The sequence below is a fragment of the Drosophila tropicalis genome, unplaced genomic scaffold (genome assembly GCF_018151085.1).
Source record: "Drosophila tropicalis isolate 14030-0801.00 unplaced genomic scaffold, ASM1815108v1 contig_201, whole genome shotgun sequence".
NCBI lineage: Eukaryota > Metazoa > Arthropoda > Insecta > Diptera > Drosophilidae > Drosophila > Drosophila tropicalis.
Genome location: NW_027172650.1, coordinates 115,158 through 143,133, shown reverse-complemented (window position 1 = coordinate 143,133; position 27,976 = coordinate 115,158). Strand labels below are relative to the sequence as shown.

Below are 27,976 nucleotides of genomic sequence, written 5' to 3'. Positions count from 1 at the left end.
AAGCGCAACTTGTTGGAGCTCAACTCGAACAACGAGCAACATTGTTAACAGAGTTTGGCTCCAACGGAAGTCACTTACTGCCGGTGGGACTACTCCGAACACTTCGGTTTGCTGTGGCCTGAACTGGAATGAGGGAGGTCAGTTCTGTTAACATTTTTGTCGCGTGTTTTGCGGTCTGTTGTTGCGGTTGTGGTTGCACGCAACCTACAAGCCTGTGCGCCCCCCACCAGACTGTAACCAACCAGCCCCATCCATGGGGCAACAAAGGGAAACTCGGGGCCGGCAGCATCCTGTTCTCGTCCTTTTTGGTTGGTTCACGACCGACGATGACTTCGGGTTCACTCGTTCGTTTGCTCTTACGTTGGCCTGTTATCATTCGTTTTACCATGGCGTATACGTAACTACATTTTTCATTCGTTGAATTTTCTTTTGTCGGCACGCTTTTTCTGATGATGTTTGTGTTGCTGCAGGAAGCCGGAGTCGAAGCCGTAACCATAGCCGGACTCAGAGCCCGGCTCCATGCGTATGCCAACTTTCGTTGACGAATCAGTTTCGTTACGGATTCTGCACGAAGCGGACGCGCTGTAGTGCTCAAAATACTAAGAGAACCTTCGCTTTTGGTTTTGAACTGTTTAGTAATACGAAAAAGATCTCGATTTAACGTAATACTGTGACATTTGTGAAATGTACTTGTGAAAATTGAATAAAACGAATGCAATGAAATTTGTTTACAATGTGAAAGTGTTTTTTATCATAAAGGTGAACATTGGGGAGAAGATGCCAAATAAGTGAAACTAAAAGTTTTAGTCGAAGGATCCTTCTTTTATTTATAGAATTTAGAGTCTCACAGGAAATTTGATATTTTTATACTTGATAGGTGGTTAGCCAATTCTAAAACTTTGATCAATCAGTTTCTAATAAACATGGAGGATCTGGTAGAGAAAATATTGCCAAAACGGGTTTTGAATTCTTAAGGAAACCTTATTAAAATTACATTTCATTTGAGTTTGCTTTTTGTATTGTGCTCTGATTAAAATGTGTTTTAAATAATGAAATCCAAATTTTATGCTTAATAAATTTAAAGATCTTAATATAAAAACCTACATTTGTATGTGTAAAACTGGTCAGTTTCTTAAGAGCAATCTAGGTAGGGAAAATACTCAAAGTCATTGCTAAATTTTTATAATTTTCCTAAGACTTGTTTTAATAAAGTAAAATATTGGAAATTGATGGAAACCTTTTTTTTATTTTAAAACTATTCTTTATCTTTTTGACAAATATTACAATAATATTTTTTCTTTAAAGCACCATCTTTACTTTTAATAATAGTTGTGTGCTGTTTAGATTGTTGATGTGACGCAAAGTTTCTGTATTTCTTAAATTAATTACATAATGAGTTTTTGTTAAGGATTGTGGAATGTGAATAAAAATAAATAATTTTCTTATAAATCTTTGCCGTTTAAACTTTGTTTTCCATTTTCTTCAGACTATCAAATAGATTTGCTTATATTTTTAATGTACAATGTACAAATTTGAAGTCGAAAACTTTGGGAATCGCTGATATTTCTTGCCCAGTATATGGGTATAAAACATTTAATATCTATTTCGTTGGCAGGACATTGGAAATAGCTGAGATTTAAGAATTCTCCAATGCAAATATTTCTTTAAGTCAGATATGGTTAGACAAAACTGTTGAAATCTATTCCTTTTTAACCCAGTTATGTTTCGAAAAGGCAACCAACTATGAAAAAGTTTAGAAGTCTGATAAGAAATAAAAACGTTTATTACAATGGTTAAGCCAAGCAATTTGCAACCTATGACAAGTATTTCTTAACTTTGTTAGGAATTGATTATTAAGAGATATGTTTGTCTGTGAATTCTGATCTAAATAATAAGTTGTGTATAATTATACTTCCTAACTAACTAACTAACTATGATATTCAAATTAATGAAAATATTAATGGCGTAGATTTTGCAAAAACAAAAAGGTTGGTTTTTGAGAACTAATGAAATTCAAAAAGTAATTAAGTTGTGAAAACAAATCTTCAAAATTTTACTGCTTAAATTGAATCAATTCTGAATTTGCTTTAAATTCCACAAAAACACATACGCACAACATTCGTCGTACCTCTCGCCCTCCTTCTCTCACTCTCTGAATCTGTTTGGTCGCCTGGCTTGTCTGCTACTCGACATAGGCAAACAATTAACCAGTTAACTCTGCTAATGCACATTTCATGCCACAAAAGGCAAACAAAACGTTGAGATTTACCCCTTGACTCCTGCCACATGAGGCAAAGACATACTTCAAATCCATGGGAAAAAACTTGAAACGAACTTATAAGCGACTGAATGAATCAACTAAAGTTAACATCGACCTATCCCAAAAAATAAAAATCAATGGCAAGATGGAACGATGCAGATGGCAAAAGAGATAGAGATAGAGAGAGAGAGAGAGGGAGAGGGAGAGTTGCAACTGCAACAAACTGCAGGCAAACACAACCAGAAAACAGCAAAGCAAATATAAACAAAGAATTTAGCTTAAAAATACATTAACCCACTACAAACAGACAGGGAACAGGGTAGAGGAATGGGACAACTGGGGGCACACAAACTCACACATACAAACAAACTGTTGGGGCAACAGCTTGAAAATTGCATATGTAATGGGACTACAGTAAAGACTCCCAAATGACAAGCACCTTAGAGAGACAAAAGTATTAGAAACTCCAACGAAAAATATGATGGGTACACAAATGCGAATTTGATTGTGTGTCCACATATTCAATTGTGTTAAGGCAAGCTTCACTGTATTTGCATGTGGCCTGGCATCAATGCAGATCAATAGCAAGCCGTCAGCTGTTGCCAGCTAACTTCCCTTTTTGTCACTCGTTACGCAGGGCTTATTGTTCATCTTTTGTTTTTCTGTGACAACAAATTTACAAATTGTCCAGAACAAAGCAAACAAAATTGCAAAAATATGATGCTGCTCCCAATGATGATGATGATGTAACGATGGTTAGTGAATAGATGGCACAGCGGTGACAAAAAATGACTCCACTTTTTTGTAGGAAATGGTTTGTCATCAGAATTTGACATTAGCTATTCTTAAATGAAGTTCTTTAGGTAAATATTAGAATATCAAATGAAAATTAAAAACCGTTCTGAGAATCTATGAAAACATTCAAAATGGAAGTGAAGGAATGACCCCTGACACCCCAAAATTAAGATTTTACCTTTAAAACCGGTCAGTCTTTGAAATCCAATAACAACTTTCACTAAAAACTTTAGATTTCCTCCGCTAAATTGATCAGGCTGATCTGCCACTGAATTACCCAATATACTTTTCCACCTTTCATCTCTTTGTTCACCATTTTTCAGCAATATCAATAACCAATTTGTTCTAAGTAAACAAATCTTGTCAACTTTTATTTGAATTGAAAACACTTGTGTTGTGATTTGCTTATTTACCTTTCTATTTTATTAACAGATTAGTTTTTATTAGCTTTGTTCAATTCCTATATTTTGTTTTACTCTTTCAAACTAAAACTTTGGTCTATTGTTCAAAAAACGTGTCTGAATAAAAAAGAATAAGTATTACATTCGATCCTTCCGTCTCTAAAATAGATGACCAAAACATGAATGAATGCTCCTTTAATGAGGATGCAAATTTATAGAAAATCCCCTTAGATTTCACGCTTTTTTAAAGCAACAACATGTCAAGACAAATAATTTGCCCTATGGCCACCCCGGAAACCCTCCCAAGCTGTCAACAATTTAGCGGTGGCCATTTGAGTCACTTAGCCCTATGGACAACAGCTGCCCAGGCTTATTATTGTAATATATTTTCCGTAAACAATTTTTGTATACATTTTGTATTTGCATTTCTGTTTGTACTCTGCGAAGCCATCTAAATAAAGTTCAACCCATAACCATGACAATTCTCAATTTCATTTGCTACTTGGAAGTAGAGGGACAACAAGAAAATGAAAAAAAAGAACTGAAAACCTTTTAATTAGACCTTTGGAAAAAAAATTGAAATTTAAACGTGTATCCTTCGATGTGACCAGCAGGACTAAATTAAGAGTAAGAGAGGCAACAACGAAAAAAATGCCAATGCGGCATTCGGTTTCTGTTTGCTTTTGTGGAATCCCTCCCAACCGATTTCATTGCGTTTTGGCTCACTAACATTTCCTACGCTAATTGGTCACATGTCTCTGACATTAGTACTAAGTGAATGGCAGCATCTGCAGTACGTGCCAATAGGGTAGACTTATTCTGATACAAAGTTTGCCACACAAGTGGGCAAAGGGAAATATTTGTATGTATACATAAAATAGGTTAATCATCAGCTCATTTCCTAATTTCGATAGTTTTGATTGGGTTATAATAGAAATGAATGCTTCCAAAGGACAATCAGGGCTAAGCTGCAGTTTAAGACAATTCAAAACTAAAGATTTAACATTGAATAACAAAAAAAACATTTATAAAAGAATATTTCATAAAATTTTTAGTTCTCAGTACTCAAATATGACTGATATGAAGTCTAAAATGGGATGAAATGAATATTGTTAATATAGTTGTATTGGACAACTAAAAAGAACCTTACAATTTATGAGAAAGTTTAATAACTATTTCCTGTATCGAAAAATGTCCACAATGGATTGAAATAAAACATTTCACAAAAAATATGTGTCATAATTGAAAAAATGTTATTATAATTAATTAAATATATTGATGCTGACTGGCTGATCGAGGATTGGACTTTTGTAGGGTAGTAAAATTCCTAATAGAAGTCCTTGATTTCCTTTAGAGAGGAAAAACATCGGCAGGAAAATTCCCTCGTTTGCTACCTAGAGGAAAACAGTTGCCACTTTCAATAGACAATGATTGCATCTTTTAATGTTGTAAATAAATTAGCTGTCTATGAATATGTTGAACTTTGGAAATATATGAACCTGGAGTTAGAAAAATATTTGAATTTTCGGAAAGATTTTCATTAAGTTGTAATTTTATATAAAGCTAATTTGACTTGAAGTAGTAATAATATTGTTGCAGTTGCTGAGGCCTTAATTTTATTTGCTTTATTTAAAAAAAAAAACCGATATTGGCAAAGAAAATTCAAATATTCCTTAAAGCACATCTACATTCATTTTGTTTTATGGTTAGAGTAACGGATTTCCCCAGCCATTGTAAATTTGGTTTCAACTTTTACACCTTTACCCCACATGCGAAAAGCCCAAAAGTATGCAACGGCAATAAAAGGTTTAATTCTTGAGTTTTTCCATATGACTTTGGCATCCATAAATTTGCCAGCAATGCACTGGTTTTTCACCCCGCCAGCCATCTCATTCTATTTACCCCTTTCTTGTCACTATTCCGCCTGTGGCAATTGTTTGCCGTCTACATAGTAACTTTCCCTTAAAACCCTTTCTCTTGGCCTTTGCTTGGATGCCATGCAGTTACCATTTACGCCTGGGAATTCAATAAAGTTTGGCAAAATATTATGCCATAGAGTTGCGTCCCCGTTCTTGTAGTGCCACGTGACATGGGAAAGTTTTTTGCTCCAACCAAAAAGTCATAAAGATTTTCCAAATGCAAGTAGGCGGCAGCCTCTGGCGGCCAATTGATATATGGTCTAGGGTTATCTAGATGGATAAAACCAGAAAGCGAGTTACAGCAAAACAAAAATGGAAAAGAAAGTCCATTTACCGTAAGATATTCATACATACATATTTTTTGTCAACAAATCTTTTAAGAAACTTTTGTAATGAGAGCAACAGCTGGAAGCATTTTCCATATGGCAATTAATTCAGAACATTCTGCTCTGGCTTAAGTTCCATACTTGTGGCATTTTTTTTTATGATTTTATATGTTTTTTATATACAAATATATGTATGTATGTATGTGTATCCGTATATATTTGAAACTTTCTCTTCTATATACTTTTTATGACTTTTAAGCGTGACTGGTCCCCACCCAAAACAAAAAAAAAAAAGTCACCAGAGACAGCAAACCACAGAGAAAACTTTTTCCCTTATGTGTCGCTTATGAAATTAAGCAATTTTCCTCATAGACCACATACACAAAAAGAAAAAAAAAGAAAGAAATCTGAGAACAAATTTTATGCACTTTTTTATGAGTTTTCCTCCCCAAAAAAGAGAAACTAATCATCGTTTTCCTCCACCCTCAACCGTTTTGGCAAAGTGTTTGTAATTAAATTAATGAAATTTGTTAGAGCAAAAGGCGAATGAAATTTTAATGGGGGCTAATTAGTGTGACTTTTGATAAACAAATTTTGTTGTGTGCCTTTTAAGTGATATGAAAACAAAAACCTTGGCAAAAAATATTATGCAAAAATATAATGTTGGCAAAAAAGTTAAACGAAATATGAAAATTTGTTGCGTGTGAAAATGCCCGCTTGAAACAAAAGATTAAACAACAAAAACAACAAACGAACTAAAAACAAAATTCACCACAATTCAACGCCAAAGGCCATTTTAGCTTAATAGAAACTCTCAACATCAAGCAAACAAAACAAAACCAAAAAAAGAAAAGAAAAAAATACATCGAGAGCCTGGATAGAGAGGATGCAATTTGGCCAGGCGACAAGTCCATTGTTGGGGCTCCTCCTGGCTTGTGTCTCCTGCTGCTGCAGCTCCAACAACCTCATCATCTACCTAGTCAGCTCCTCCGTGTTAATATCAAGCACTAGTACGGCAAGTTGATGTTGCTGCCATCTTGGCATCTAATTGGAGCCCTCCTAGTGCTAACGGCAACTGCGGGGGACTCCACCAATAAGATCATCTTGCCACAGATACTCAATGGCAGTGTCGGCGGTGGCAATAACGCCGGAGGCAAGCATCCAAGTGGCACCAAGACAACAACAGCGAACCAAGCCACAGGAGTGATAACTGGAGGAGGAGCGACCGCTGGAAGTGGCCTTGGTAACACTGTCGTCGGCAGCAATGGCGTAATTGTAGCTGGCGGTGTCGCCAATGTACCAACCTCGAATTTAAATAGTAAGTATCCAAGGAACATATTAAACCCAAACATTTGATAAAATATAGAAAAAAGATATTCAAACAGATGGTATTCGAAATGGTTTAAAACACTTTAGAATTTTTAAGATTTTTTATGATCCCTCGCGATAAATGATAATCCATTATCATCGCCATAGATGGCTTGTCAATGGCAATCAATAAAGTATTTTGAATTTCTAGTAACAAATTGTATTGATCAGTGGTCGAGTGTCCACTTATATGAGACCGTCATCATCCATTGTCATCATTTGAACAATAATCCTGATTTCGGTAACAAAATCATCAATCAAATCATATTCATTTCAGATATAGAAGGATCCAGTAGGGAAGCATTTTTAGATTAACATTCTGAATAATTAGAATTAGGAAGTAAAAGGTCAAAAAACCATACGGGTACCATAACAGTTTATATTATTACGATATATAACTCCGATTCCATTCCACTAATTAAAGACCCAATTCTTTGTCTTACGTTCCGCCACTGAATCTTTATTTTTTGGCTTCTTTACCAAAGCTTGGGATGCCTATAAATAGCAAGCGGAATCTTGTAGGCGGCTGACCTTAGGGCAATCGGATTTACATACTGACATTCGGAGAGACTGGCATATTGGCATTTGGAAAGAGGGTGCATAGATAGAGAGCGAGAGAGCTAGATAGAGAGGAGTAGTAGGTTGTCCCGAGGCCATAAGTGATACACGGCTTTATGCCAAAAATGGAAAGCGCCATCTGCACAGATATCACAATGTGGAGACACAGAAAAAAGAGGATGTACGTAGCCTGTGGGGCACTGGGATAACGTACAAGTCTGGGGACATTGCCTCCCCCAAATGACGGGTGTCATTGTTCTCAGGTGCAACAACAGCAACAACAACAGGCACACCAATAACAGCAACAATGCCATCGCTTAAATGTGCACAAAATTCATTCAGGCAGAGCAATTTATGTCGCAACAGGCGACATCAACCGCATCATCAACATAACTCCCCAACGCCCCACCAGCTCTTTAACAGATTTCCCCTCTTTTAAGGCCTGTCCCCCCTCCCAGCCAATGAGGCAATATCATTCATTGTCAACTTTTTATGCATGTTATTACTTTTTCATTAAAAGGGTATATCAACATTGGTTTCACATTCAAAATCCTCAATGGCTGCAGCCCATACATATGCATATACTCGGAAAAAGTTATTTTAGTTGCTCGCACTTTTCCGTGAAACAAATAAACCAATTTTACATATATATTAGCATCTCGTTGCTGTAGATAATAAGAATAAGTGAAATTTTAAGAGGAGATCGCAAATCAAAGCATTATGGCAATTTAAGTGCCACGTAAATCTGCAACACTCATTGTGCTAGGCCACAGAAAGACACACTTAGAAATTATGAGATGAAATGTTCAATAATTGAGAATATTTTTTTGTATGTACATCACTATCAAAATTAGCTTCTGTAGTGAAAAAGAAGTTGTAATTTTATGAACCTATCTAACTTGTTTTAATATGTGATAATTTTATGACTTATCGCAAAATCAATTGGCTACAACAAGTCTCATTAAAAGCAAAAAATAGTTATAAGCTATTTATATTTGTGGCAAATGAAATATGAAATTTGAAATATTTGATTTCAAAGGTATGTCAAAACCAAGAAAGAATAAAGCTGTATAGAAGAAATTCTCAGGACATCGGTAGATAGAATCAATATCATAAACAAGCAATGTATATCTCTTTTCTTTTTCTTTTCAGGCGAGACTTCAGACACTTGAATTATATAGAAATTCTGATATTTAGTTACACTTGTATGCGTATTGTCATATTTTTCAATGGTCCCAAGTATCAATATAAGAAAATTTCATGTTTTCAACATCCCATTTAACATACTTTCAAAAGTTATTAATGTAATTAGGTAACAATCAACAATTTGAAAATTATAGTCTGTCATGCCCAAGAATCAACTAAAAGTTGTATTTTACTCTTGCTTAATCTGCTGTACTTACTTTTTGGAGACCATGAACTTGGGATTATAACATGATCAGAACTGAATCCCCCAAAATATGTTTCAATTTTTGTCATTGGCGTATATTATATAAAGATTTATTTACCTTGATCGTTCATTGAGAGTTTTGTTTTGATTTTGGTAACTGTTTCTCTTTTCGGTTTAGTTAGTTGATTAATTGTCACAGCTTTGATTTATCTTAGAGCATTAGGTCGAACAAAAATGATCAATCGTTTAATCTTAGTGAGAACATTTACTAGTCATTGATATGCAATTTCTCAATTTTCTCTCACTCTCTCCAGTTCACAGTTTGGTGTTGGACTAGGGCATGTGATTATGGTTGGGAGTGGGAGAGGCGTCACCAGGCTTGAATAAAAATTTATATGCAGACACGCGCTCTGGCGCGAAAATTGCAGCTGGATGAAATCCCATGATTATGCAGAGGGAATTTGCTGTTGCACGCTTGACTTGCCGCAAGAGGCAAACATTGTTTTTTTTTTTCACTGCCACTACAGTCTTTTTACACATGCCCTGTCCACCCTTCCTTCACGAACTGCATCTTGGCCGGTTTTGAAAGAGAGAGTCATGTAAGAGTCAAATGGTGGAGCTGAAATGCAATTGCCTTGACTTGCCTTGGCTAATTTATGCAAGTTTCATTTGCTCTGTTTGTGTTATTGTTTCATAATTAGACTGAGCCCAGTTCAATGGGTGGCCCGACGCGGCGTGGCGGCAACCAAGTCAAATATGTCAATTGCCGAAAGGCAGACAATGATTACGATTATATTGGATTAGCATGGATGTGTGTGTGTGTGTGTGTGGTGTGTGTGGGTGCTCATTGTATGCCTCATGCCTTTAAGCCAGAGTGACTGAAAACCAATTCTATTGACTTGTGCAAAATGCGTTACAATATGCCTATTTGTGTTTGTACATAAATACACACACACACACTCCATGTTTAGGCACATAAAAACATGCATATACTCACTACACAAATATACAAACATATCTACATATATGAGGTACATCACCTGGACACAACATCAAAAGCACACGACTAATTAAGCCATTGATAAAATTTAGAAAATTGAAAATATCATCACACTGCACTGAGGTCAACCTGTCAATGGTATAGAGTTTATCTGAAAAGTACAATATTAACCCATATTTTGTCGCAAATTTGAAGATATTCGTTCGAATAAGCAGGTCTCGAGTTCATTTTCGGGAAGACAAAAAATTAGATGGTTGTCTGAAGAACTACATACTAAGTTCTCTCATCAGCAGACTTTGTTAACCACTCTAGAATTGTAAGGTCATACCACTACTTCCATACTTAAACCAGTTGCGAATTTTAACTAGAAGGCCAGCATTCTTAGCTTACAGCTCTCGGTCTGTTCAGTATTGTGAAAATGTTTTGTATAAATCATCCAATAATATTTTCTATTTTCAACATCCTAACCATTTTCGACTTTGAGTATTAACAAATTGGAAACTGCTTTTGGCATCTATTTGTAAGAATATTTGTAAATTTGACTAGAGTAGATTCAATTCCGATTCCTGATGAGTTTTTGCATTTATTAATAATTTAAATTATTAAATAAAAAAGATCATAAAGTAGATGAATATAATTGATATTAAACTCAACTATGCTGATCAATGTATCCAATTAAATGTTACATATACATACATATGTATTTATTTAAATGCTTCTTCTTATAAGTATATTCACAGTAATACGATAAGGACACAGTATAAAGTGTCCTTTTAGATTTTGTTCTGGTTCACAAATTTACTTGAAATTTAATTTTCGAGTATTTGTTGGCAAAGCGATTAAATAATTGCATGCAGCTAAAACTAAGAAGTTAATTAAATTTCCAAAGTATTTCAGCATTCAGTTCGATGTCAAAAAAAAAAAAAATTAAATTCGAATAAAATAAACTGAGTGTCTGCATGGATTTGCATTCCAAAACTTACAAGTTTATGAAATTATCTTTAATTGAATACGAAAATTTGACAAGAATTTTCACAGTCATAGTTGCTGATGGCGTTGCCATTTCCTCTGACCAAAGTGAATTTAATGCATTTAAACAGATTTTAAGGTCATTAAAAATTTAATGAATGCATCATGAGTGCTTGGCAAAAGGAAAATGGTGGAAAACTGCGGCCAATGGAGAGAAACGCATATGCTGAGTAAGGGGGAAAGCGTGAAAAAAATGTTTAACTTGTTGATGTTGAAAGGCAAATATTGAAAAAGGAAAATGAGAGACTTTCCACTTTTCCCTCTTTGCTATCACTCTCTCTCCCTCCCTCTCGCTTTTTGCAGCTGTCTCTTTCCATTAGTGCTGTTGAACATGTGTTTAATTGTATATACATATATTCGAATATTTGTTGCCATTTTTTTCATCCATCATCAATATGATTAACCAGGGCCAAAAATCAATAAAATCTGTATAATTATTTCATGTGGCACATTGCCACACCAACATTTTACAATTCATTTTGTGCGCATAATTGATTTTTCCGCTTTATTTGATTATGCAAAATGAGTTGGTTCTTTGTCGTGGTGTCAGTTTTTCGTTTTATTTTTTTTTTCGGCCCCCAAAATTTCTCTATTTTGTATTAACTAAAATCTAATGAATATAAATACTCATTTTCACACATTTTTGTGTTTGTTTTTACAGCCGTTGTGGAAGAACCCGAATTTACTGAATACATCGAAAACGTAACCGTACCTGCTGGCCGCAATGTCAAATTAGGTTGTTCAGTCAAGAATCTGGGATCATATAAGGTAAGCAGTGAGCAACAAGTGACAACACTCTTAAGGTCTCAACTTTTATATGGTTTGAAAAGGCTTTTAATCTTATGCTTTATATGTTTACGAAGTATCTTTGGTATATCACATATCTCAATACTTTAATGTCAGTTACTTACTTAATACTTGGACTTGGACAAACACAAATCTGCATTTTAAATACCTTTTGACGGCATATGATTGCTTTATTCTTTAAAAACTATTCTCTGCATTAGCTACATATATGATATATACTTATCTAGGGAAATGGCTTTAGGATCGGGAATAGTTGCAACTCTTGTTCTTAGCTTCAGTTAGCCTATTATCGGATGTGAGTTTATTAAATTAATCCAATTAATGTCTCAATTATCTTTTACTGATGGAAAAGTAACTTGCTTATGTGGTATAAGTTGAAAAGTGATATCTTTGCCTATGCCAATTTCAGAACGTAGAATGCTTTATACTTTGCTGTTAATTGCTTTCAAATCACAAATTTCATATATTATAGATAGAACACCCAAATAGAACAGTATTTGTTGGTTCGACTGACAATCCTACATATCGTCAATCTCTAAGGAAGACAACAAACATTTCCATAATAGACAAAAACTTTGGGTGGCCAAACTTAACAACAACCAGAGCCGGTGCTAACTTCGACCGCGTCAAAGTTTGTATACCCTTGCAACTTTTTTGGTAACTCTTTCCTTACCTATTAGCCATCAGTGTGGAAGAACGTTTTATCTAAAAAGCCTTATGTTTGCGAAAGAATGGCCTACAATCATAGGAAATAACGAAGATATTGATCATAGTCACTGTTTTCCACCGATCGTTCCTATGGGAGCTATATGATATAGTCACCCGATCTTTTTCAAATTCGGCACAGTCATTAACAGATATATTAAATTAAGAAATGTTTAATTTGGAAACAATCGCGTTAAAAGTAACGAAGTTATTTACAAAAGTCACTGTTTTCGACCGATCGTTCATATGGGAGCTATATGATATAGTCATCCGATCTTGATCAAATTTGGCACAGTTGTTTATAGGCGTAATCAACTCTCTAATATTAAGTTTCACGATAATAGCACAGAAAATAACGAAGTAATTGATAAAAGTCACTGTTCGTGACTTTGGGGTTTGTATGGGAGCTATATGATATAGTCCTCCGATCTTGATCAAATTTGGCACAGTCGTTTATATGCGTAATAAACTCTCTAATATTAAGTTTCACAATAATAGCACAGAAAACAACGAAGTATTGCGAAAAGTCACTGTTCGTGACTTTGGGGTTTGTATGGGAGCTATATGATATAGTGGTCCGATCCGGCTAAATCCGAGATATACAACGCCTGCAGTATATACAAGCCTACGTGCAAAATTTCAGCTCTGTAGCTCTTACGGTCTAGGAGGAGTTTGCGTTGATCCAGACGGACGGACGGACGGACGGACGGACATGGCTATTTGAACTCGTCTCGTCGTGCTGATCAAGAATATATATACTTTGTATGGTCGGAGATGCTTCGTTCTATCCGTTGCACACTTCTGACCAAAATTAATATACCCTTTTTGCAAGGGTATAAAAAGCGCCCACCTTCCGAAACCAAATTCTGCATACGTTTTTTGGATGTTCTTCATAACATTTTAATTTACCACTTTCACTGCATTAGATGCACTCAGAAAAAGTGTTCTAAAGGCCAATGAGAAGTAGCCTATGTCTAGTCCTTGAAAACTGTCCGACTCTGATGACATATACCCAGGTACTTTCATGGTTCTGAACAAATAGTTGCAATCAACCAAATATTGAGAATGAGAAGTTTTGTATAAACCTTAAGTGGAATTTCCCATTTCGTTACAGACTTCTGCTGTATATTTTAGAGTCAGATTCAAGTGCTTTTTTGGTTTGCTTATAAAAATAAATTTGATTTAATTACTGATTTCGTTCAGACTTCTTTTACTGCTGGCCAAATTAATGTAGAATATGGAAAAAGTCTTGCATCAGAAATCTGTAATGACCGTTAAAAGGGATCGGTATTAATCCCTTAAACTGCGTTTTATGCATCATTAGCAGTTTCTTTGCGCTTTTTGTGGTGGATGATGGCAATGGAAAAAACTGAGGAAGTTGAAATGATTTATTAATTAAGCAGCTTTGCAAGAAAACATTGTGTAATGAGTGCTAATGATTTGATTACTTGGCATAAAGAAAACTGAATAACTGGCATTAGATAAGACCAAAGCAGAAGACAAAGAGGGTGGCAGTCGGGACGAGAAATGCATAGAAAATGAGCTAAATGAAAATTAGTGAATGGTAATCAAAGTCAACTAATTAAATTCTTTTAATTGGCTGCTTCGTCCAGCGCAAATTATGCAACTAATGGACGATAATGTTTGAAAGCAAATGATTCTTGTCATAAACGAAAAACACAATGTTTATTTATAAAGTAAGAGAAGTAAATAATGTGACAGGTTACGTAATTTTGTAAAAGATAACTGATTACAGTAACATATCGAAATCTTTGTAATTCAGATCACCTTAATTGGTTATAAGCGAAGGGGATAAACTCTTATTTCACTATGTCCACCAATTAGGTTATTGGCCATTTAAAAATGCTTAAAAAATCGGTAGTTTTTAATAGATAAACTAAATAAGTCTATAAAAATGCTCTTAGGAATCAAGTTACATTGATAAATCCACTCCTTATACGACTATTGATATCCTTACATTGTGTTCTTTTTAGCCAGACTTGTCCCGAAAATTATCACACACTCTGACCCTCTTACCTTTCTATTGACTTACCTTTATCTCAAATTTTGTTTATTTACATTTCCGTTCCTCAAAAATGTTTCCATTTATAATCAAATTCAGATCCTACCCACTTGATTGTGTAATAAAGGATTACCTTTAATGTTTCAATGGAAAAATCTTACTATTTCGCTCAATCCAAGAAATGACAGACCAAGTACTGACAGTAGCATTCAACGCCCTCCAAATCTATTTTTCTTTTGTGTTCTCTAAGGTTCGATATTTTTTGGTTCGTTATTTAGTTCCATACGAAAACCCAGTCTAACATTAACTCCCAAGCAAAAGAATTTGGAAAGAACCATCGTCTAAATTGGTAGATTTTTTTGCCAGTAAATTAGTTTCCAAATAGAAAGAGGAATACTAAAATCACACTTGTAGATGCAATTTGCATTAGTGTGAAGAATTTATGATAATTATACCTATTTATTGGGCCATGTAAGCCAAACTATTATCGTGTATGTAGTGGAATGTAACAGTACCTGCTGCTTCTTGGCCATTGCATTTGATGGCAGAGATCAAACTGCTAAACTGGAATTTAAACACATCATTACCATGAAAATGAATATCAGGAAAGAGCTTACTTCAATTGAGGCAGCACACCGGCATCATCATTATGGACCACTTGAAGAAGCTCTGACTCTTGGACTCAAGTAGCTTTACCTTGTTAGAGGCAACTTGCTACCTTGGCCAAAGAATGGTGTGTCTGGAGGTGTGTGTGTGTGTGTGTGGGTTTTTGGCATGCCAACACGCAGGAAATAGAATCAAATTGAGGTGTAAATGAGAGCAACAAGAAAATGGCAAAGCGACGACAAGAAAAACGTGCATGGCATGCAACTAAATAAAAGTGGAAGAAACAAGCTAAGTAAAGGAAAGTAAAGAAGAGAAAAGTAAAGGAAAGGAAAGGAAAGGAAAGGAAAGGCATGGTAAAAGAGAAGCTCAGTTTAGCCTGATGGCATGTTTAAGTAGCTGTGTCTGTAACTAGAGAAGCATCATCTTTCCCTCTCTCTCTCTCTCTCCCCCTCATGCCCATAATCTTGGCTCGGCTCAGTTACATGTATTGGATGCATGTAATTCATAGCTATCACCACCACATACAGCACACAGGACACAGGACGTATCCTGACTGACTTTGCCTCCTTGCAAATACTAGGGAACATGAAACCGGTTGCGTTTATTTTTATATGCGACACTATGATGCAATTTTCTCGCTTCCGCTTTTGCTATTTGGTATTTTCCTTCAATTTTTTTCTTCCTGCTTCTTTTTTACCCAATTTTTATCCTTTTCTTCTTTTTTTTTTTTTGATGTTGAGCTGTGAAATTGCTTGGGTGTACACAAAGTACGTGTTGGTGTGTGGAAATGGAAAATGTGAACTAGGTTCTCCATGTGAAAAGGTTAAAAAATGCCCTTAGATATTTTTGAATAGTTTCTCAATTTCGCCTTAAAGTGCAGGCAGCAAGTGAATACTAAACGTGTTTAGAGTATCAAAAAAAATTGGTTAAATATTAAATAGCCAATCAATTTATAGCCGTAGATCAGAAAACAAAAAAAGATCAAAAATTAAGGTAGTCCAAAACAAAACTCAAACAATATCAGGATATACTTTTAGACTTAAATTTTTAACAAATATTTTAGTAGTATCTTAACCGAATTGGATTTCTTCTTCAGGTCGCTTGGATGCACTTTGAGCAATCGGCAATTCTAACTGTTCACAATCACGTGATAACGCGCAATCCACGCATTAGTGTCACGCACGACAAGCACGATCGTCATCGGACCTGGTATCTCCATATCAATAATGTCCATGAAGAGGACAAAGGACGTTACATGTGCCAAATCAATACAGTCACTGCGAAAACTCAATTTGGCTACTTAAATGTTGTTGGTAAGTTGAATACAAAAATTATATAGAATCTAATCAACGACTATTCAAATGGCTTTAGGCATTTGGCGCCAAAGAACAACAAAATGTTGAAGGTGAAAATCTGTTTGGCAAAAGGAAAAGCTCACAAACAAAACACACGAAAATCCTGTGTAAATACGCGTCGAATTAAAAAATAATTTATGTGCCTTGAAGCACCAAAAAAAACCAAAAACAAAAAAAAGAAAACTCAGGCGAAAGTCAGAAAAGGCAAGGTCCAGAGAGCGAGCACAGTTCACTGAATCTTTTGCCAAGCCGAAATTACGTATTTTCCCTGGATGGGCAAACAAACAAATTATTAAAAATGCATGCGATTTTTGAGCCAAAAACCAGAGGGAGGGACACAGAGAGAGAGAGAGAGAGAGACAACCAGGGAAACAGGGAATGCGTGTGCTTTTAATTAAAAAAGAAATTATATGCAGGCGATAAACGAATTTAAGCAAACAACATTAAAAAATAAAATAAAAATTTTGCCAAAAAATATATGTATATGTATATTTTTTGGAGAAAAAGACAAAAATAATAGATTTTTATTTTAGACGAAATTCATATTTTTCATCCTAATAATAGGTTCAACAAAATTGAAATTGATAGCAAAATATTATGAACAGTGCAATCAATTGCGATTGACTAGCTATTAATTGAATTATGACGCGAAAAATGTTTTTATACAGGGTGTTTCATTTCAATTGAAAATGGTAAAGCATTAAATTCATTTAACAATTCTTAATACACGGAAAAAAAGTAAAAAGCTTAATAAAACATAATTTTATATATTTTGTTTTGAAATGACTTTGATGACTTTTCAAGGCAATCATCATAGTTTACTTCATAGTGGCAACAAAAACTAAGTTTAGACCAAAGAAGTAACAAAGTTTAAAAGTTTTTCCTATCCATTAATGAGAAATTGTCAAATATATACGCAACTTTTATACTGCTACACCCTGTAAATATAACATAAATACATATTAACTAGGTATTGTAATTTCTATAATATTTCATAAATCAACAAAATTGTATTTAAATTAAATTGTCTTTAAGAATAACATGAAAACAATATGAGAAATTTCAATGAAATCAGTTCCAACATATTTTTGTGCCTTAGTTTAAAATGAATGCATTTATCCCATTCAATCGTATAATCAAAAATGTATATGTATGTATATACATAGGTACTTATGTATTTGTGTTTATGTATATACATTTTGATTCACACTTCCATAAACAGTGAAACAAAATTTCAAATATTGTTTCATGTTTAATGCAACAATATTCAATTGCAATTTCCTGTGCCCAAACACAAATAAAACAGATTTCTCACCTCACTTTTAACTGGGCGCTTAAAATTATGCTACAATTTATGTGGTCGAATATATTGTCATGCCGTGCTCTGGCTCATATCACTGGGCGCATTTATTTAAGAGGATTATGTGAGGCGTGGTGCAACCTTATTTAGTGCACAATTGATGATTTGCCACTTGTTTTGCCTTGACCAAATTTAACAATATGCCATTTGCTTACACTCGTTTCTACAGTGCCACCAAATATCGATGATTCGCTGAGCTCGAGTGATGTCATTGTACGCGAGGGTGCCAACATTTCATTAAGATGTCGTGCCAGCGGCAGTCCCCGGCCCATTATCAAATGGAAACGGGATGATAATTCTCGCATAGCCATCAATAAGAATCACATTGGTAAGTGCAAGTCCAACTATTGGATGGGTCATCGAATCGATCATTTAACCATATTTCTTAGTCCCTTTCGCTTTGTTTTCGTTCTCTTTATAGTCAATGAATGGGAGGGTGACACACTGGAGATAACTCGCATCTCTCGCCTGGATATGGGCGCCTATCTATGCATCGCATCGAACGGTGTTCCACCCACGGTTTCCAAGCGCATCAAAGTCAGTGTTGACTGTAAGTAGCCCTACGGACAGGTTACCCTGTTGTCAACTGCAAAATGATAAAGTGACTTTGGGGAGTTTGGCACTCTGTTGTCATATTTCTCTACGCTACGTTAACAGTTTTTGGTTAGCACAACCTCGATATATTCGAAAAATGTTACAAAAACCAAAGCAAACACTTTTCTAGTTTTGTTTGCTCGAGGATTTTCAATTTATTTTACTGTTACATGTTGACCAAGAGCAGGATATTGGTAGCTCCTTAATCGAGGTATTTTTGTCGGCATTTTCGTTTTATTTTTTTTTTTTTTTTTTTTTATTTTTTTCATGCTTTTTGTTCGCCGGCCAACTCATATTTCCATTTCGCGGCACAGGAGGATTAAAGTCGATCCTGATGGCATAGTTTGTGGGTGGGATTGGGTCGACTTACAGTGGTTTATAGCAAAAACTTTATTACAGAAACTTCCCCAAGTCCTTAGTATACCGCCTCTAAAATCTTTGCAACATTTATGAATGAGTTTTGCTTGGCATAAAAATAAGTAAATACGAATGAAGATCTTGAATTGATAGTAGTTAAGTAAAAATGAAAGAAAATCCATTCTGCTCATGTCAAAATATTTCTTGTTTTGTCGACACTAGCCAAACTCACCTTGAATCTATTTTTGCTCTATTCCATTACTGCTCCAACGTAGAACAGATTATACAGACTGACCTTTAACCGGACTATGCCCACCGTGGGTTGTCTATGTACCTGCTATTTCGCAATTTGAACACACACTTGTGGCTGCAGTTGTCTGTGCTTTCAACCTCAAATAACAGCGACAACTGAAATAAAAAGGAATCAAATCACAGTGTGTGGTGCAGTTTTTTAAGATTTATTACAAGCGACAGATAGGAAGACAGATAGACATACGTACATACACATATATAGAGGACACCCATCACATGTTGTCATGTGCTTGTCATACTGGAGTACAATAAAAAAGATACGCTTTTCTCCTATTTTTCCAATGTGTGTGTGTGTTTGTTTGTGTTTGTGTATTGGGGCGTGGTAGCCACAGAAATTTGCTCGTTTACTGTCACTTAAAAATGCCGCAAGCATAAATCTATTTTTGTTGGCAACCGAAACAAACCACTAACCACTGTACAGACCACCACCCAAAAGAGAACCTCTGCCTATGAGGCCGTTGGTGACAAAAAGTGCAATACAAATTATACGTGTGCACAGCGCAAATTCGAAATACCTTGATTGCTGTCAAAGTAAACAAAAAAGGAGCAATCTCGAAACAGGACCGCACTTAGACAGGTGAGGGGCTTTAGACGAAATAGTAGTTAGATTATGTTTTAATAAGCACCAATGAGGGTTTCTTGTTTAAACTTGCTTGTGATTACTTTTCATCTTATAAAATTATACACTATTTTAGTTCGGTTTTATTACTTTAAATATATTCATTTTAAAAATTGTTTAAAAATTAGAAGGGTAAAATGGTAGCAGGATTACACCGAGTGTCCAGTACGGATGCGTTGATCAGACTCCAATTTTGTCCAAGATTGTCTTCTTAACAAGTGAATTTATTTAATTTACTCACAAGTTGAAATATAATTATTAGGTATTTAAAACATTGTATAAAAACAACAATGGCTATCCATTTATTCTTTAAAACGATTACAAACTTTGAGGAAGCATTTGGGTGGAAGAAGGTTAAGTTGAAGAATTGAATCAACCAAGATATTTCTACCTTCTACCCGGAACATATGCTTCCAACTATATCTAAAACTCAATTCAGCTTTAAAGCAAGACCTTAAGTTTCTACACATTTAATATCATACAACAGAGATGACTAAGCAAACAACTAAACATTATTATGTAGAGAAGCATTTAAAGTGAAAAATCTCAAAAGAAGCTAACTTTGGCCTTTACAAGTGTATAAAAAGTAACAAAATGAAAAGGAAAATAAATTTAAGGCTTAAAATGGAATGAAAAAAAAAACTTAAACTTGAATCCCTGTCTTTAGTTTAGCAACTCTCAAATATCTCAATAATATTTTGACTGCCGATTTTTGCTTTAGCATAAACATAACATTCTCTTTCTGATTTTTAAAACTGCCGCACACACACACAAGGCAACAAATTTCCATTTCGACACACACACACACATACAACCATACAAAAGCACATGGCCGTACCTCCCAAACAATTTGTTAAAACAACTGTGACAGCTTGCATATGTCCTTTGGCCAGGACACACTCGCACATACATACATACAAATATACGTTTATTTGTGGCGTGCGTTGCTTAACAAACAGGAAGCAACAAATTCAGCTTCTGTTTCCTGTTTCATTTTTCTAACCAGCAAGAGCAGAGCAGTGGGAGAAACGTAGGAGGGGAGCATAGGATACGAATAGAGGGGCAACTCTAGCCGAGTTTGTTTCTTACATTTTGTGACTGCATACTGATTTGTTGCCTTTGTGCAACAGAAGAAACCAAAAGGAGCAGCAAAAAGAAAGCAAGAAATACGAAAGGACAACATATGCTGCAAACGACCCTTAACCTGAGCCACTTGTAAGGAAATCGTTGAGGCTAATTTCGTATGCAATGCAGATCTTATATATTGATATAATTTCTGCTGATTTTAACTCAAACAAGAACAATTTCAAAGCTTTAAGACTGACAGTAGAGAATTTGCTGAAAATCTGTTAACTTGAATTTTTATAATTCGTGTTTTGTTCCTACTGTGATCAGAAAGCTTAAGTGGAAGAGAAGATTCAACATATGAATCAATATTTAATAAACAATAGTTATCTTATTTTGTATCCATAGAGTCCTTCTATCTTTATGAACATTTCCTTCTAAAGTTCATAAATTAAAATTTAAATTGGTAAATTAGTTGTTTTTGCGGACTTTTTAGATTGTTATCAAACCTTTTTGTTTACCAACTCAAAGTCGATGAAAAACGTTGGCTATTTTTGGTGCAAATGATTGAACAAGTACTTAAATAGTTAATAAAAATTTGTAACTAAAAAGAACTTATAAAGTTATGTAAAATGTGTGAATTCAAGAGAGACAGGGCTAATACCTTTGAAATAGCACATAAAATAATCTTTACGTTATGCAATATTATGAACTTTTCCGACTGACTGTATACAAATATCTAACATCTCCAACAGAGGAAAATTCCTTTCACTACTGCTGATCCTCTTAATTGCCCACACAAGTCCTTAACAAAGAATTTGCTTGCAAAGCAGTCAAAAGGCATAAAGCAAGAACCCTAGGACAGAGACTCTATCAGATTTTATTTTTTCCTTACTGTCCCTCAAGTACTTGGGCACTTTCAATAGCTGTCGGACAAACATTTGTCCAAGGAAGTGAAGGGGCATTGTCGTCTCCGCCCACCTACTTATTACGGCACTGATTTAAATTACAATTGAGTGGCGACAATATTGTGAAAGCGGAAAATGTAGAAAGGCAGCAGCCAAGCCAGGGAGCAGCTGCTAAGTGCCCAACCAAGTCAGGACTCCTTTTTTTCTCCAGCATGGACTTGAGTCAACAATAATTTAGACTGAAAAATGGTAAGGAAAAGGGTAGCTGCTCTGCAAGTATAGACCACTCTTCTCTTCCACGGGGCTTGAAATTTTCGCCTGAGTAGTTGGCTGGACATTGAGTGACATTACAAAAAAGGTAGCAGAGGAGGGAAAAACTCTGAAAGGTGCTGCCCGAGAGTGTAAACAACTTGAAAATTAGCCGTTAATGAAGCCTCGTTACGGTTGTCCTTACGGGAGATACATAACAGAACAAAAAGATAGAAAACGTTGGAATGAGAGAATGTAGCAAGGATTACAGTCGGAATGGCATTGTTTAACTGGTTGAGCATTGATTGCAGGATTGCAGGATTGGAGGAAAATGTTGAGACAATATTTGTGGAATTAGTGTAAGTTCTCATGGAGGATGGGGGGAGGATTATTGGAGCCTGATTGCCTGGTTGTGCGAATGGCAATGAAACTGAGAGATGTGGTCATTAAAGATTGCTTGCCGATTGGATAGCATTGACTATTTTAATGGGGAAAGCGATAAGAGAGGGATAAGCTGCAAAAACATGTCTAACATGACTGCAATAAATTCTATAGTACAAGGTTAGTTTAGCTTTAAATATTAAATGCTAATCGTAGCTGTGATTTATAAAAATAAAAATAGGTAAGCTAACAATAATTGAATTTTTTAAAAAGAAAAAGATACAAATTGTAATCAAAAACTTTTGCATCTTAACCAAAATCTTGTAACTGACTGACCTTCTTCTTTCGACCACTCAATCTCTTTAATTCATTTGGTAACTTTCCAAGGACTCTTGCCTCTCGTCTCTAGCCCATATTGACAACCAACAAAGATGAAGTTTTTCAAGTCCAATTTATGCATGCATATATTTCACAAATATTTTTTCCTGATTTTGGTTTTATGCAAATGCAACCTGAGATAGTTTTTTTCTACTCTTCCTTACCATTTTTCCTGGTATCGTATGCAACTGATTTTCATTTAAATTGAGAGCCAAGAAGACAAGTCACCACGAAAGCCAAAGTCTTTTATTTTGCCCAAGAGAAAGTTCTTAGTTCTTTCACTAACAAGAAAGAATGAGACGGACAGTGAGTGTTAGAGGAAGATGGCTAGATGAGGTAAAAACTATTTTTCTTTTCAAGCAAAATCTTATGAATAGCATTATTCAGTATTTTTCTTGGCCTGCACTCACCTTTGTAATTATGTGAGAAGCGAAAAACATCTTTAGAAATTCCTGGTCTTTTATTTTGTTTTTTTGGATGAAAACCAAAGAAAGCATAGCACTTCGAGCGCACTCAGCGCACATTTTTAATTAAGATATTAAATGGAAATGACATTTTTCTCCACTGAACGAGAGTCAACTAATGAACACCCTTTTTTGGTGGGCTTTCTTTTACATAGTTTATTGTCAGCGTGTCATCATCATTAAGGCGAGAATCGCATACAATGGAAGCACATGCTTCTCATTTTTACCTTGTGGCTGTTTTTTTTTTTATCCAACCTTTCTGCCTTATCATTTGTTCTTTTGTTTGCCCAAAACCCTGGGACTCACACTTAAAAAAAATATAAAGAGAAAAAAAAAACACCCAACCAATTGAAATTTTAATCAGCTTGGACACAAATTAGCCTCAGAGCTTAATTTATTTTTTTGTTTATCACGTTTATGAAGAGTTTCGGTTAAGTAGATACCAAGCCATCAACCCTCACTGATGGAGCCTCCTACTTGTCCACCTTTTTTAATCAAAATAAGCTTAAGTGTGACGACGGCTTAAGTGTGATAAAATGAGCAGCTTAATTAAGTTGTCAAGGGGTTAAGCAGCAAAGTGTTAAGTGGGTTAGTTTCGATGCTTGATGATATCAGGACTAATTACCGGATACTTGTGCACTCTATAGATGTATAAATGAACAAAACATTAGCCAAACGATGGAAGAGTTCCCACCAAAAACACAAAATGACAACTAATTATTATACTTTTTTTTTTTTGTATTACAAATAGTTCCTCCCATGCTACTCATACCACATCAATTGGTTGGTGCACCAGAAGGTTTCAATGTTACCATCGAATGTTTCACGGAGGCTCATCCCACATCCTTAAATTACTGGACACGCGGCGAGGGACCAATCATTCACGACTCTCACAAGTACAAGTAAGTAAAAATAACATAAATTCATTGCCAATTACATAGAATTCAAAACGAAATTCAAATGAAAAGCAAACATTTATCTTAGTGTTGATAATTTTTATCGAATGTAGTTCAAGTTAAGTCTTCTAAACTAAACCCGTGAATACAGTAACTGAGTTTACCAAGTTAACTTGAAGCTAAAACATTTATCGGCCCTGTAAAGTATGTTAAAAAATCTTCAATGCTTATCAAATAATAATTTTATCTTTACTTTTCAATGACATTTCCTCGTTAGTTAGGAGTAGCGTATACGCAGGGTTGTAAGCAGGAATAATAATAATCTGATTTGCAAATTGCAATGCTTTAAAAATAGTATAGCATACTTATATGGGCAACGTTAAAACAATCACCAAATTCCAACGCATCTGTTTACTTATAAAGTAGTTCTTAACATTGAAGTATATATAAGATAGAGTAAGATTTTATATAGGGTCGTCTAATAACCTGAGATTTAATTGTTTATATATTTTCTTATTAACCAATTTCAGAGTTGAATCGAGCGTCGGTGTACCGGCTTATAAGACTCATATGAAACTGACCATTATCAATGTCTCGAGTGGCGATGATGGCATCTACAAGTGTGTGGCCAAAAACCCAAGAGGCGAAACAGATGGCATTATAAGACTATATGGTAAGCTTCATGCACATCTATACTTCGAACAAAATGACAATTACATTGTAAAGCTCTCACAATGCCATTAGGGCAAATGCATTTTTAATTGTTGTGCCACAACATCAAAAAGTTAGCCACAAAAAGTATTTTAATTTTGAGAACTATAAGTGTTTGATGAAAAATACACTGTAATATTTCTTTAGTTAAACCCGAAAGTTAAGAAAATCGAGCAAACTTTATCAAACTTTAACTGCGAAAATCTGAACTAATTAAGAAATCCATGAAGAACTACCGCATTGGCCTTAACACAAATTGACAAATGTTAGCCATTTGGTAGACATTCGAGAGAGCGAATACAAAGAAAGCAAAATCAGTGAATAAAAGCCAAGAAACAAAAGGAAAAAAATCTCAACCGCATTTAATACTCCGAACAGTCTTAATTGCCTCCTTGCCGGCTCGGACGAAATGTGGCAGGACATTTGCTCGTTGGGCAAAGAGGAAAAAAAACCTCCCATAATCAAGCCAGTAGGAAATCAAGTCACGTCCTTTGGTTAAGGTGTAGAGTTGGCTCAGACTGGGACAACGGCTGAGACTTGCGAATGGGATTGGGGCAGGATTCAACTGACAAGCAAAAAGAAAATTTCTGTCTCATATGAGCTTCAAAATCTCGGACGAAACTTAAATTTCAACGAACTAAGAAAAATGTGCAACTTTTATGTGCTTTTGCTTCTTGGTCAAAAAAAAAAGGAGGCAAAAGGAAAATGCTTGAAGTTGCAAGTTAATATCACGTTTTTAGTTTAATTACGTGATAGATTTGCGCAAAGCGAAATTCTTAAAGTACCACACAAGCAAAATAATTTCTTTCAAACTTTAACCGAATCTTTATTTCACTTTAAGTGAGTTCAATAGAGTAATAATCTTTTGAAGAAGGAAATGAAAGCATAAATTTAAGAACCAACTCAAAAGTACATTAAGAAATATGATGATAACAATAAAGTTAGAACAACGATAACGTTTATCATCTAGTTTTCATTTTATTAACTTTTGACTTTATTTGATCTACATTTTTTCGACTCTCGTACTGATACTATAAATTAGAAATATTTTTGGGGAATCAACAACAATTGCCTTTCGTGTACATAAAATCAGCTTCAATTCGAGGAGTCATTAATTTTACACGTTTTGCTGTGACAACCATTAAACAATTTCAAATATCTGTACACTTCATTTAAAATCAACTGCCATCAGATGATGATGACCAAACGATTTTGCATATTTAAAATTGCCAAATACTATGACAAATTGCAATTGCCGTTTGACTGTAAATCGAAATGAAAAATTGTTGAACAAATTCAAAATATTGGGAACTTTAATTATTATAAGTATGACATCCAAATGGTGGGTCTCATGTTTGTGTGTACAGGGAGAGGATGGGCGGATGTGGATAATGGTGATGGTCGTGGGTAGTACAAAATGTGCATATTGCCACATTATTATGAAAATACAAAATAATTAGCATTTTGCATAATCAACTGAGGCGTATAAAATGCCAACAGGCGAACTTTTTTTTTCCTCTCATGCCTGGGAAATGAAAAAAATAATGACAGAACAGTGGGATAAAAATAAAAACCCAGAATGAAGGAAGAAAAAACAATTTGTTAAATAAATAAAAACACACAAATGAAATGAAACGTGATGAAAATGCCAAATTGAAAAATGTAAATTTTATGAAAAGAACAACAGCAAGAACAATAACCAAATAATAGAATATGCCATTTATAATATAGACACTATGCATGTATGAATATACCAATAAAAATGTAAAGCTTGTGTTCCCCTTTAGTAAACTTTGAAAATATTGTCAACTTTTTGTTTACAGTCTCCTATCCGCCGACTACAGCCTCATCGGGCATATATACAACCGATTCGCATTGGGGTGAAAGTAATTATGTCAATGGGAATGGTGGCGACTCAACTCGTTCTATCTATGCACAGGATAAAAGTGAGTACTAATTTAAAATAACCAATGGGCACCATTGATTCACGATATCATGATCCCACTTTCTATCTATCTCCTCTTGCATCTATTTGAAATACAAATATTTGAAAATCTATCCTTCTCGACTTTTATTTCATTTCATGCCCCATCAATTTATCATTGAATGCATCACACAGATACGCGATATCAATCGAATTTGAATGAAATCGGTTTATCTGAACAAAAATCCTTCTTAGATAAAACACAAAGTACCCTGGGAGGAGTCAATGGCAATAATCCAAATGAAATTGATGGAGAGTCCAAGGGAAGTTCCAATCATTCGGTGGCCATAGCGTGGCTCCTTGCCATGCATATGTTGTTGTTAGGCTTAAGACTATGTTAGTTTAACACAGATCTAGCTAAGATTAAGGCTTAATATATAATATATCTATGGTTATATCTAATCTCGCATAGCCCTTAGTAAAGTGACCCTAAACATATGATCCGCCCCCTTATATACAAAAAAAAAAAAACAAAAATCTAGGCCTACAGAGAGCTTAGTTGAAAACAAACAAAACGTATTATGGTATAATCACAATTAGCTGGACATATACATATAAATGTATCTGTATAGGAAAATCACAAAACAAGCAACCAAACTTCTAACATATTAAGAGGAAAGGGTAAATGAAACATAATTTTGCTTTAAATGCTGTGCTTGAAAATCATAATTGAGAATGTTTAAACAATTTGATAATGATTAGAAAATCACATTATATATTTCTGCGTTTAACGCTAAAGGCATTTATATATACATATATAAACACACAGGCACACATCTACACTCACACGCACACACACACACAGAAGGAAAACAATTGCAGAAGTATGCTTAGTATAGACGCCTTAAGATATGCAACATTCAAATTATAACATATAAAAATCACTCACACATATCGAGAATAAAAATCATTTAAACTAAATACAGGCATACATATACATACATACATTTGTAGTTATATCGAATATGTATAGTTGACATGAATGATATTATGTAGATAAAGCCAAAATTATATTATTAATTGATTTGGTTAAACAAGCGAAAAGTAATTTAAGCTTAAGTTATACTTTCCAACGAGTGGGAAAAAGCTTTCATATGTGTGTATTATCAAAAAAACAAATTAAGTGAATAATCACGGCAACTGATATATATATATA

At 34.8% G+C, this 27,976-nt stretch overlaps 1 protein-coding gene across 1 annotated transcript; it reads left to right on the top strand.

Annotated features, from left to right (window-relative positions):
- The first annotated feature begins 600 nt into the window (after positions 1-600).
- On the top strand, positions 601-27,976 carry DIP-zeta (Dpr-interacting protein zeta). The gene is made up of 10 exons (XM_068283882.1): positions 601-759; positions 6,315-7,019; positions 11,708-11,814; positions 16,284-16,500; positions 18,072-18,230; positions 18,324-18,452; positions 23,981-24,131; positions 24,656-24,798; positions 26,660-26,782; positions 27,016-27,976. The coding sequence occupies exons 2-10, from the start codon at positions 6,725-6,727 to the stop codon at positions 27,159-27,161; spliced, it is 1,470 nt and encodes a 489-aa protein (XP_068139983.1). The 5' UTR covers positions 601-759; positions 6,315-6,724; the 3' UTR covers positions 27,162-27,976.

Excerpts from the sequence above, each read along its gene's own strand:
- DIP-zeta (XM_068283882.1), top strand. The coding sequence starts at position 6,725 with ATGTTGCTGCCATCTTGGCATCTAATTGGAGCCCTCCTAGTGCTAACG. Across the intron at positions 18,453-23,980 it reads CATCAAAGTCAGTGTTGACT|TTCCTCCCATGCTACTCATA; the intron begins GTAAGTAGCCCT and ends TATTACAAATAG. Across the intron at positions 24,799-26,659 it reads TGGCATTATAAGACTATATG|TCTCCTATCCGCCGACTACA; the intron begins GTAAGCTTCATG and ends TTTTGTTTACAG.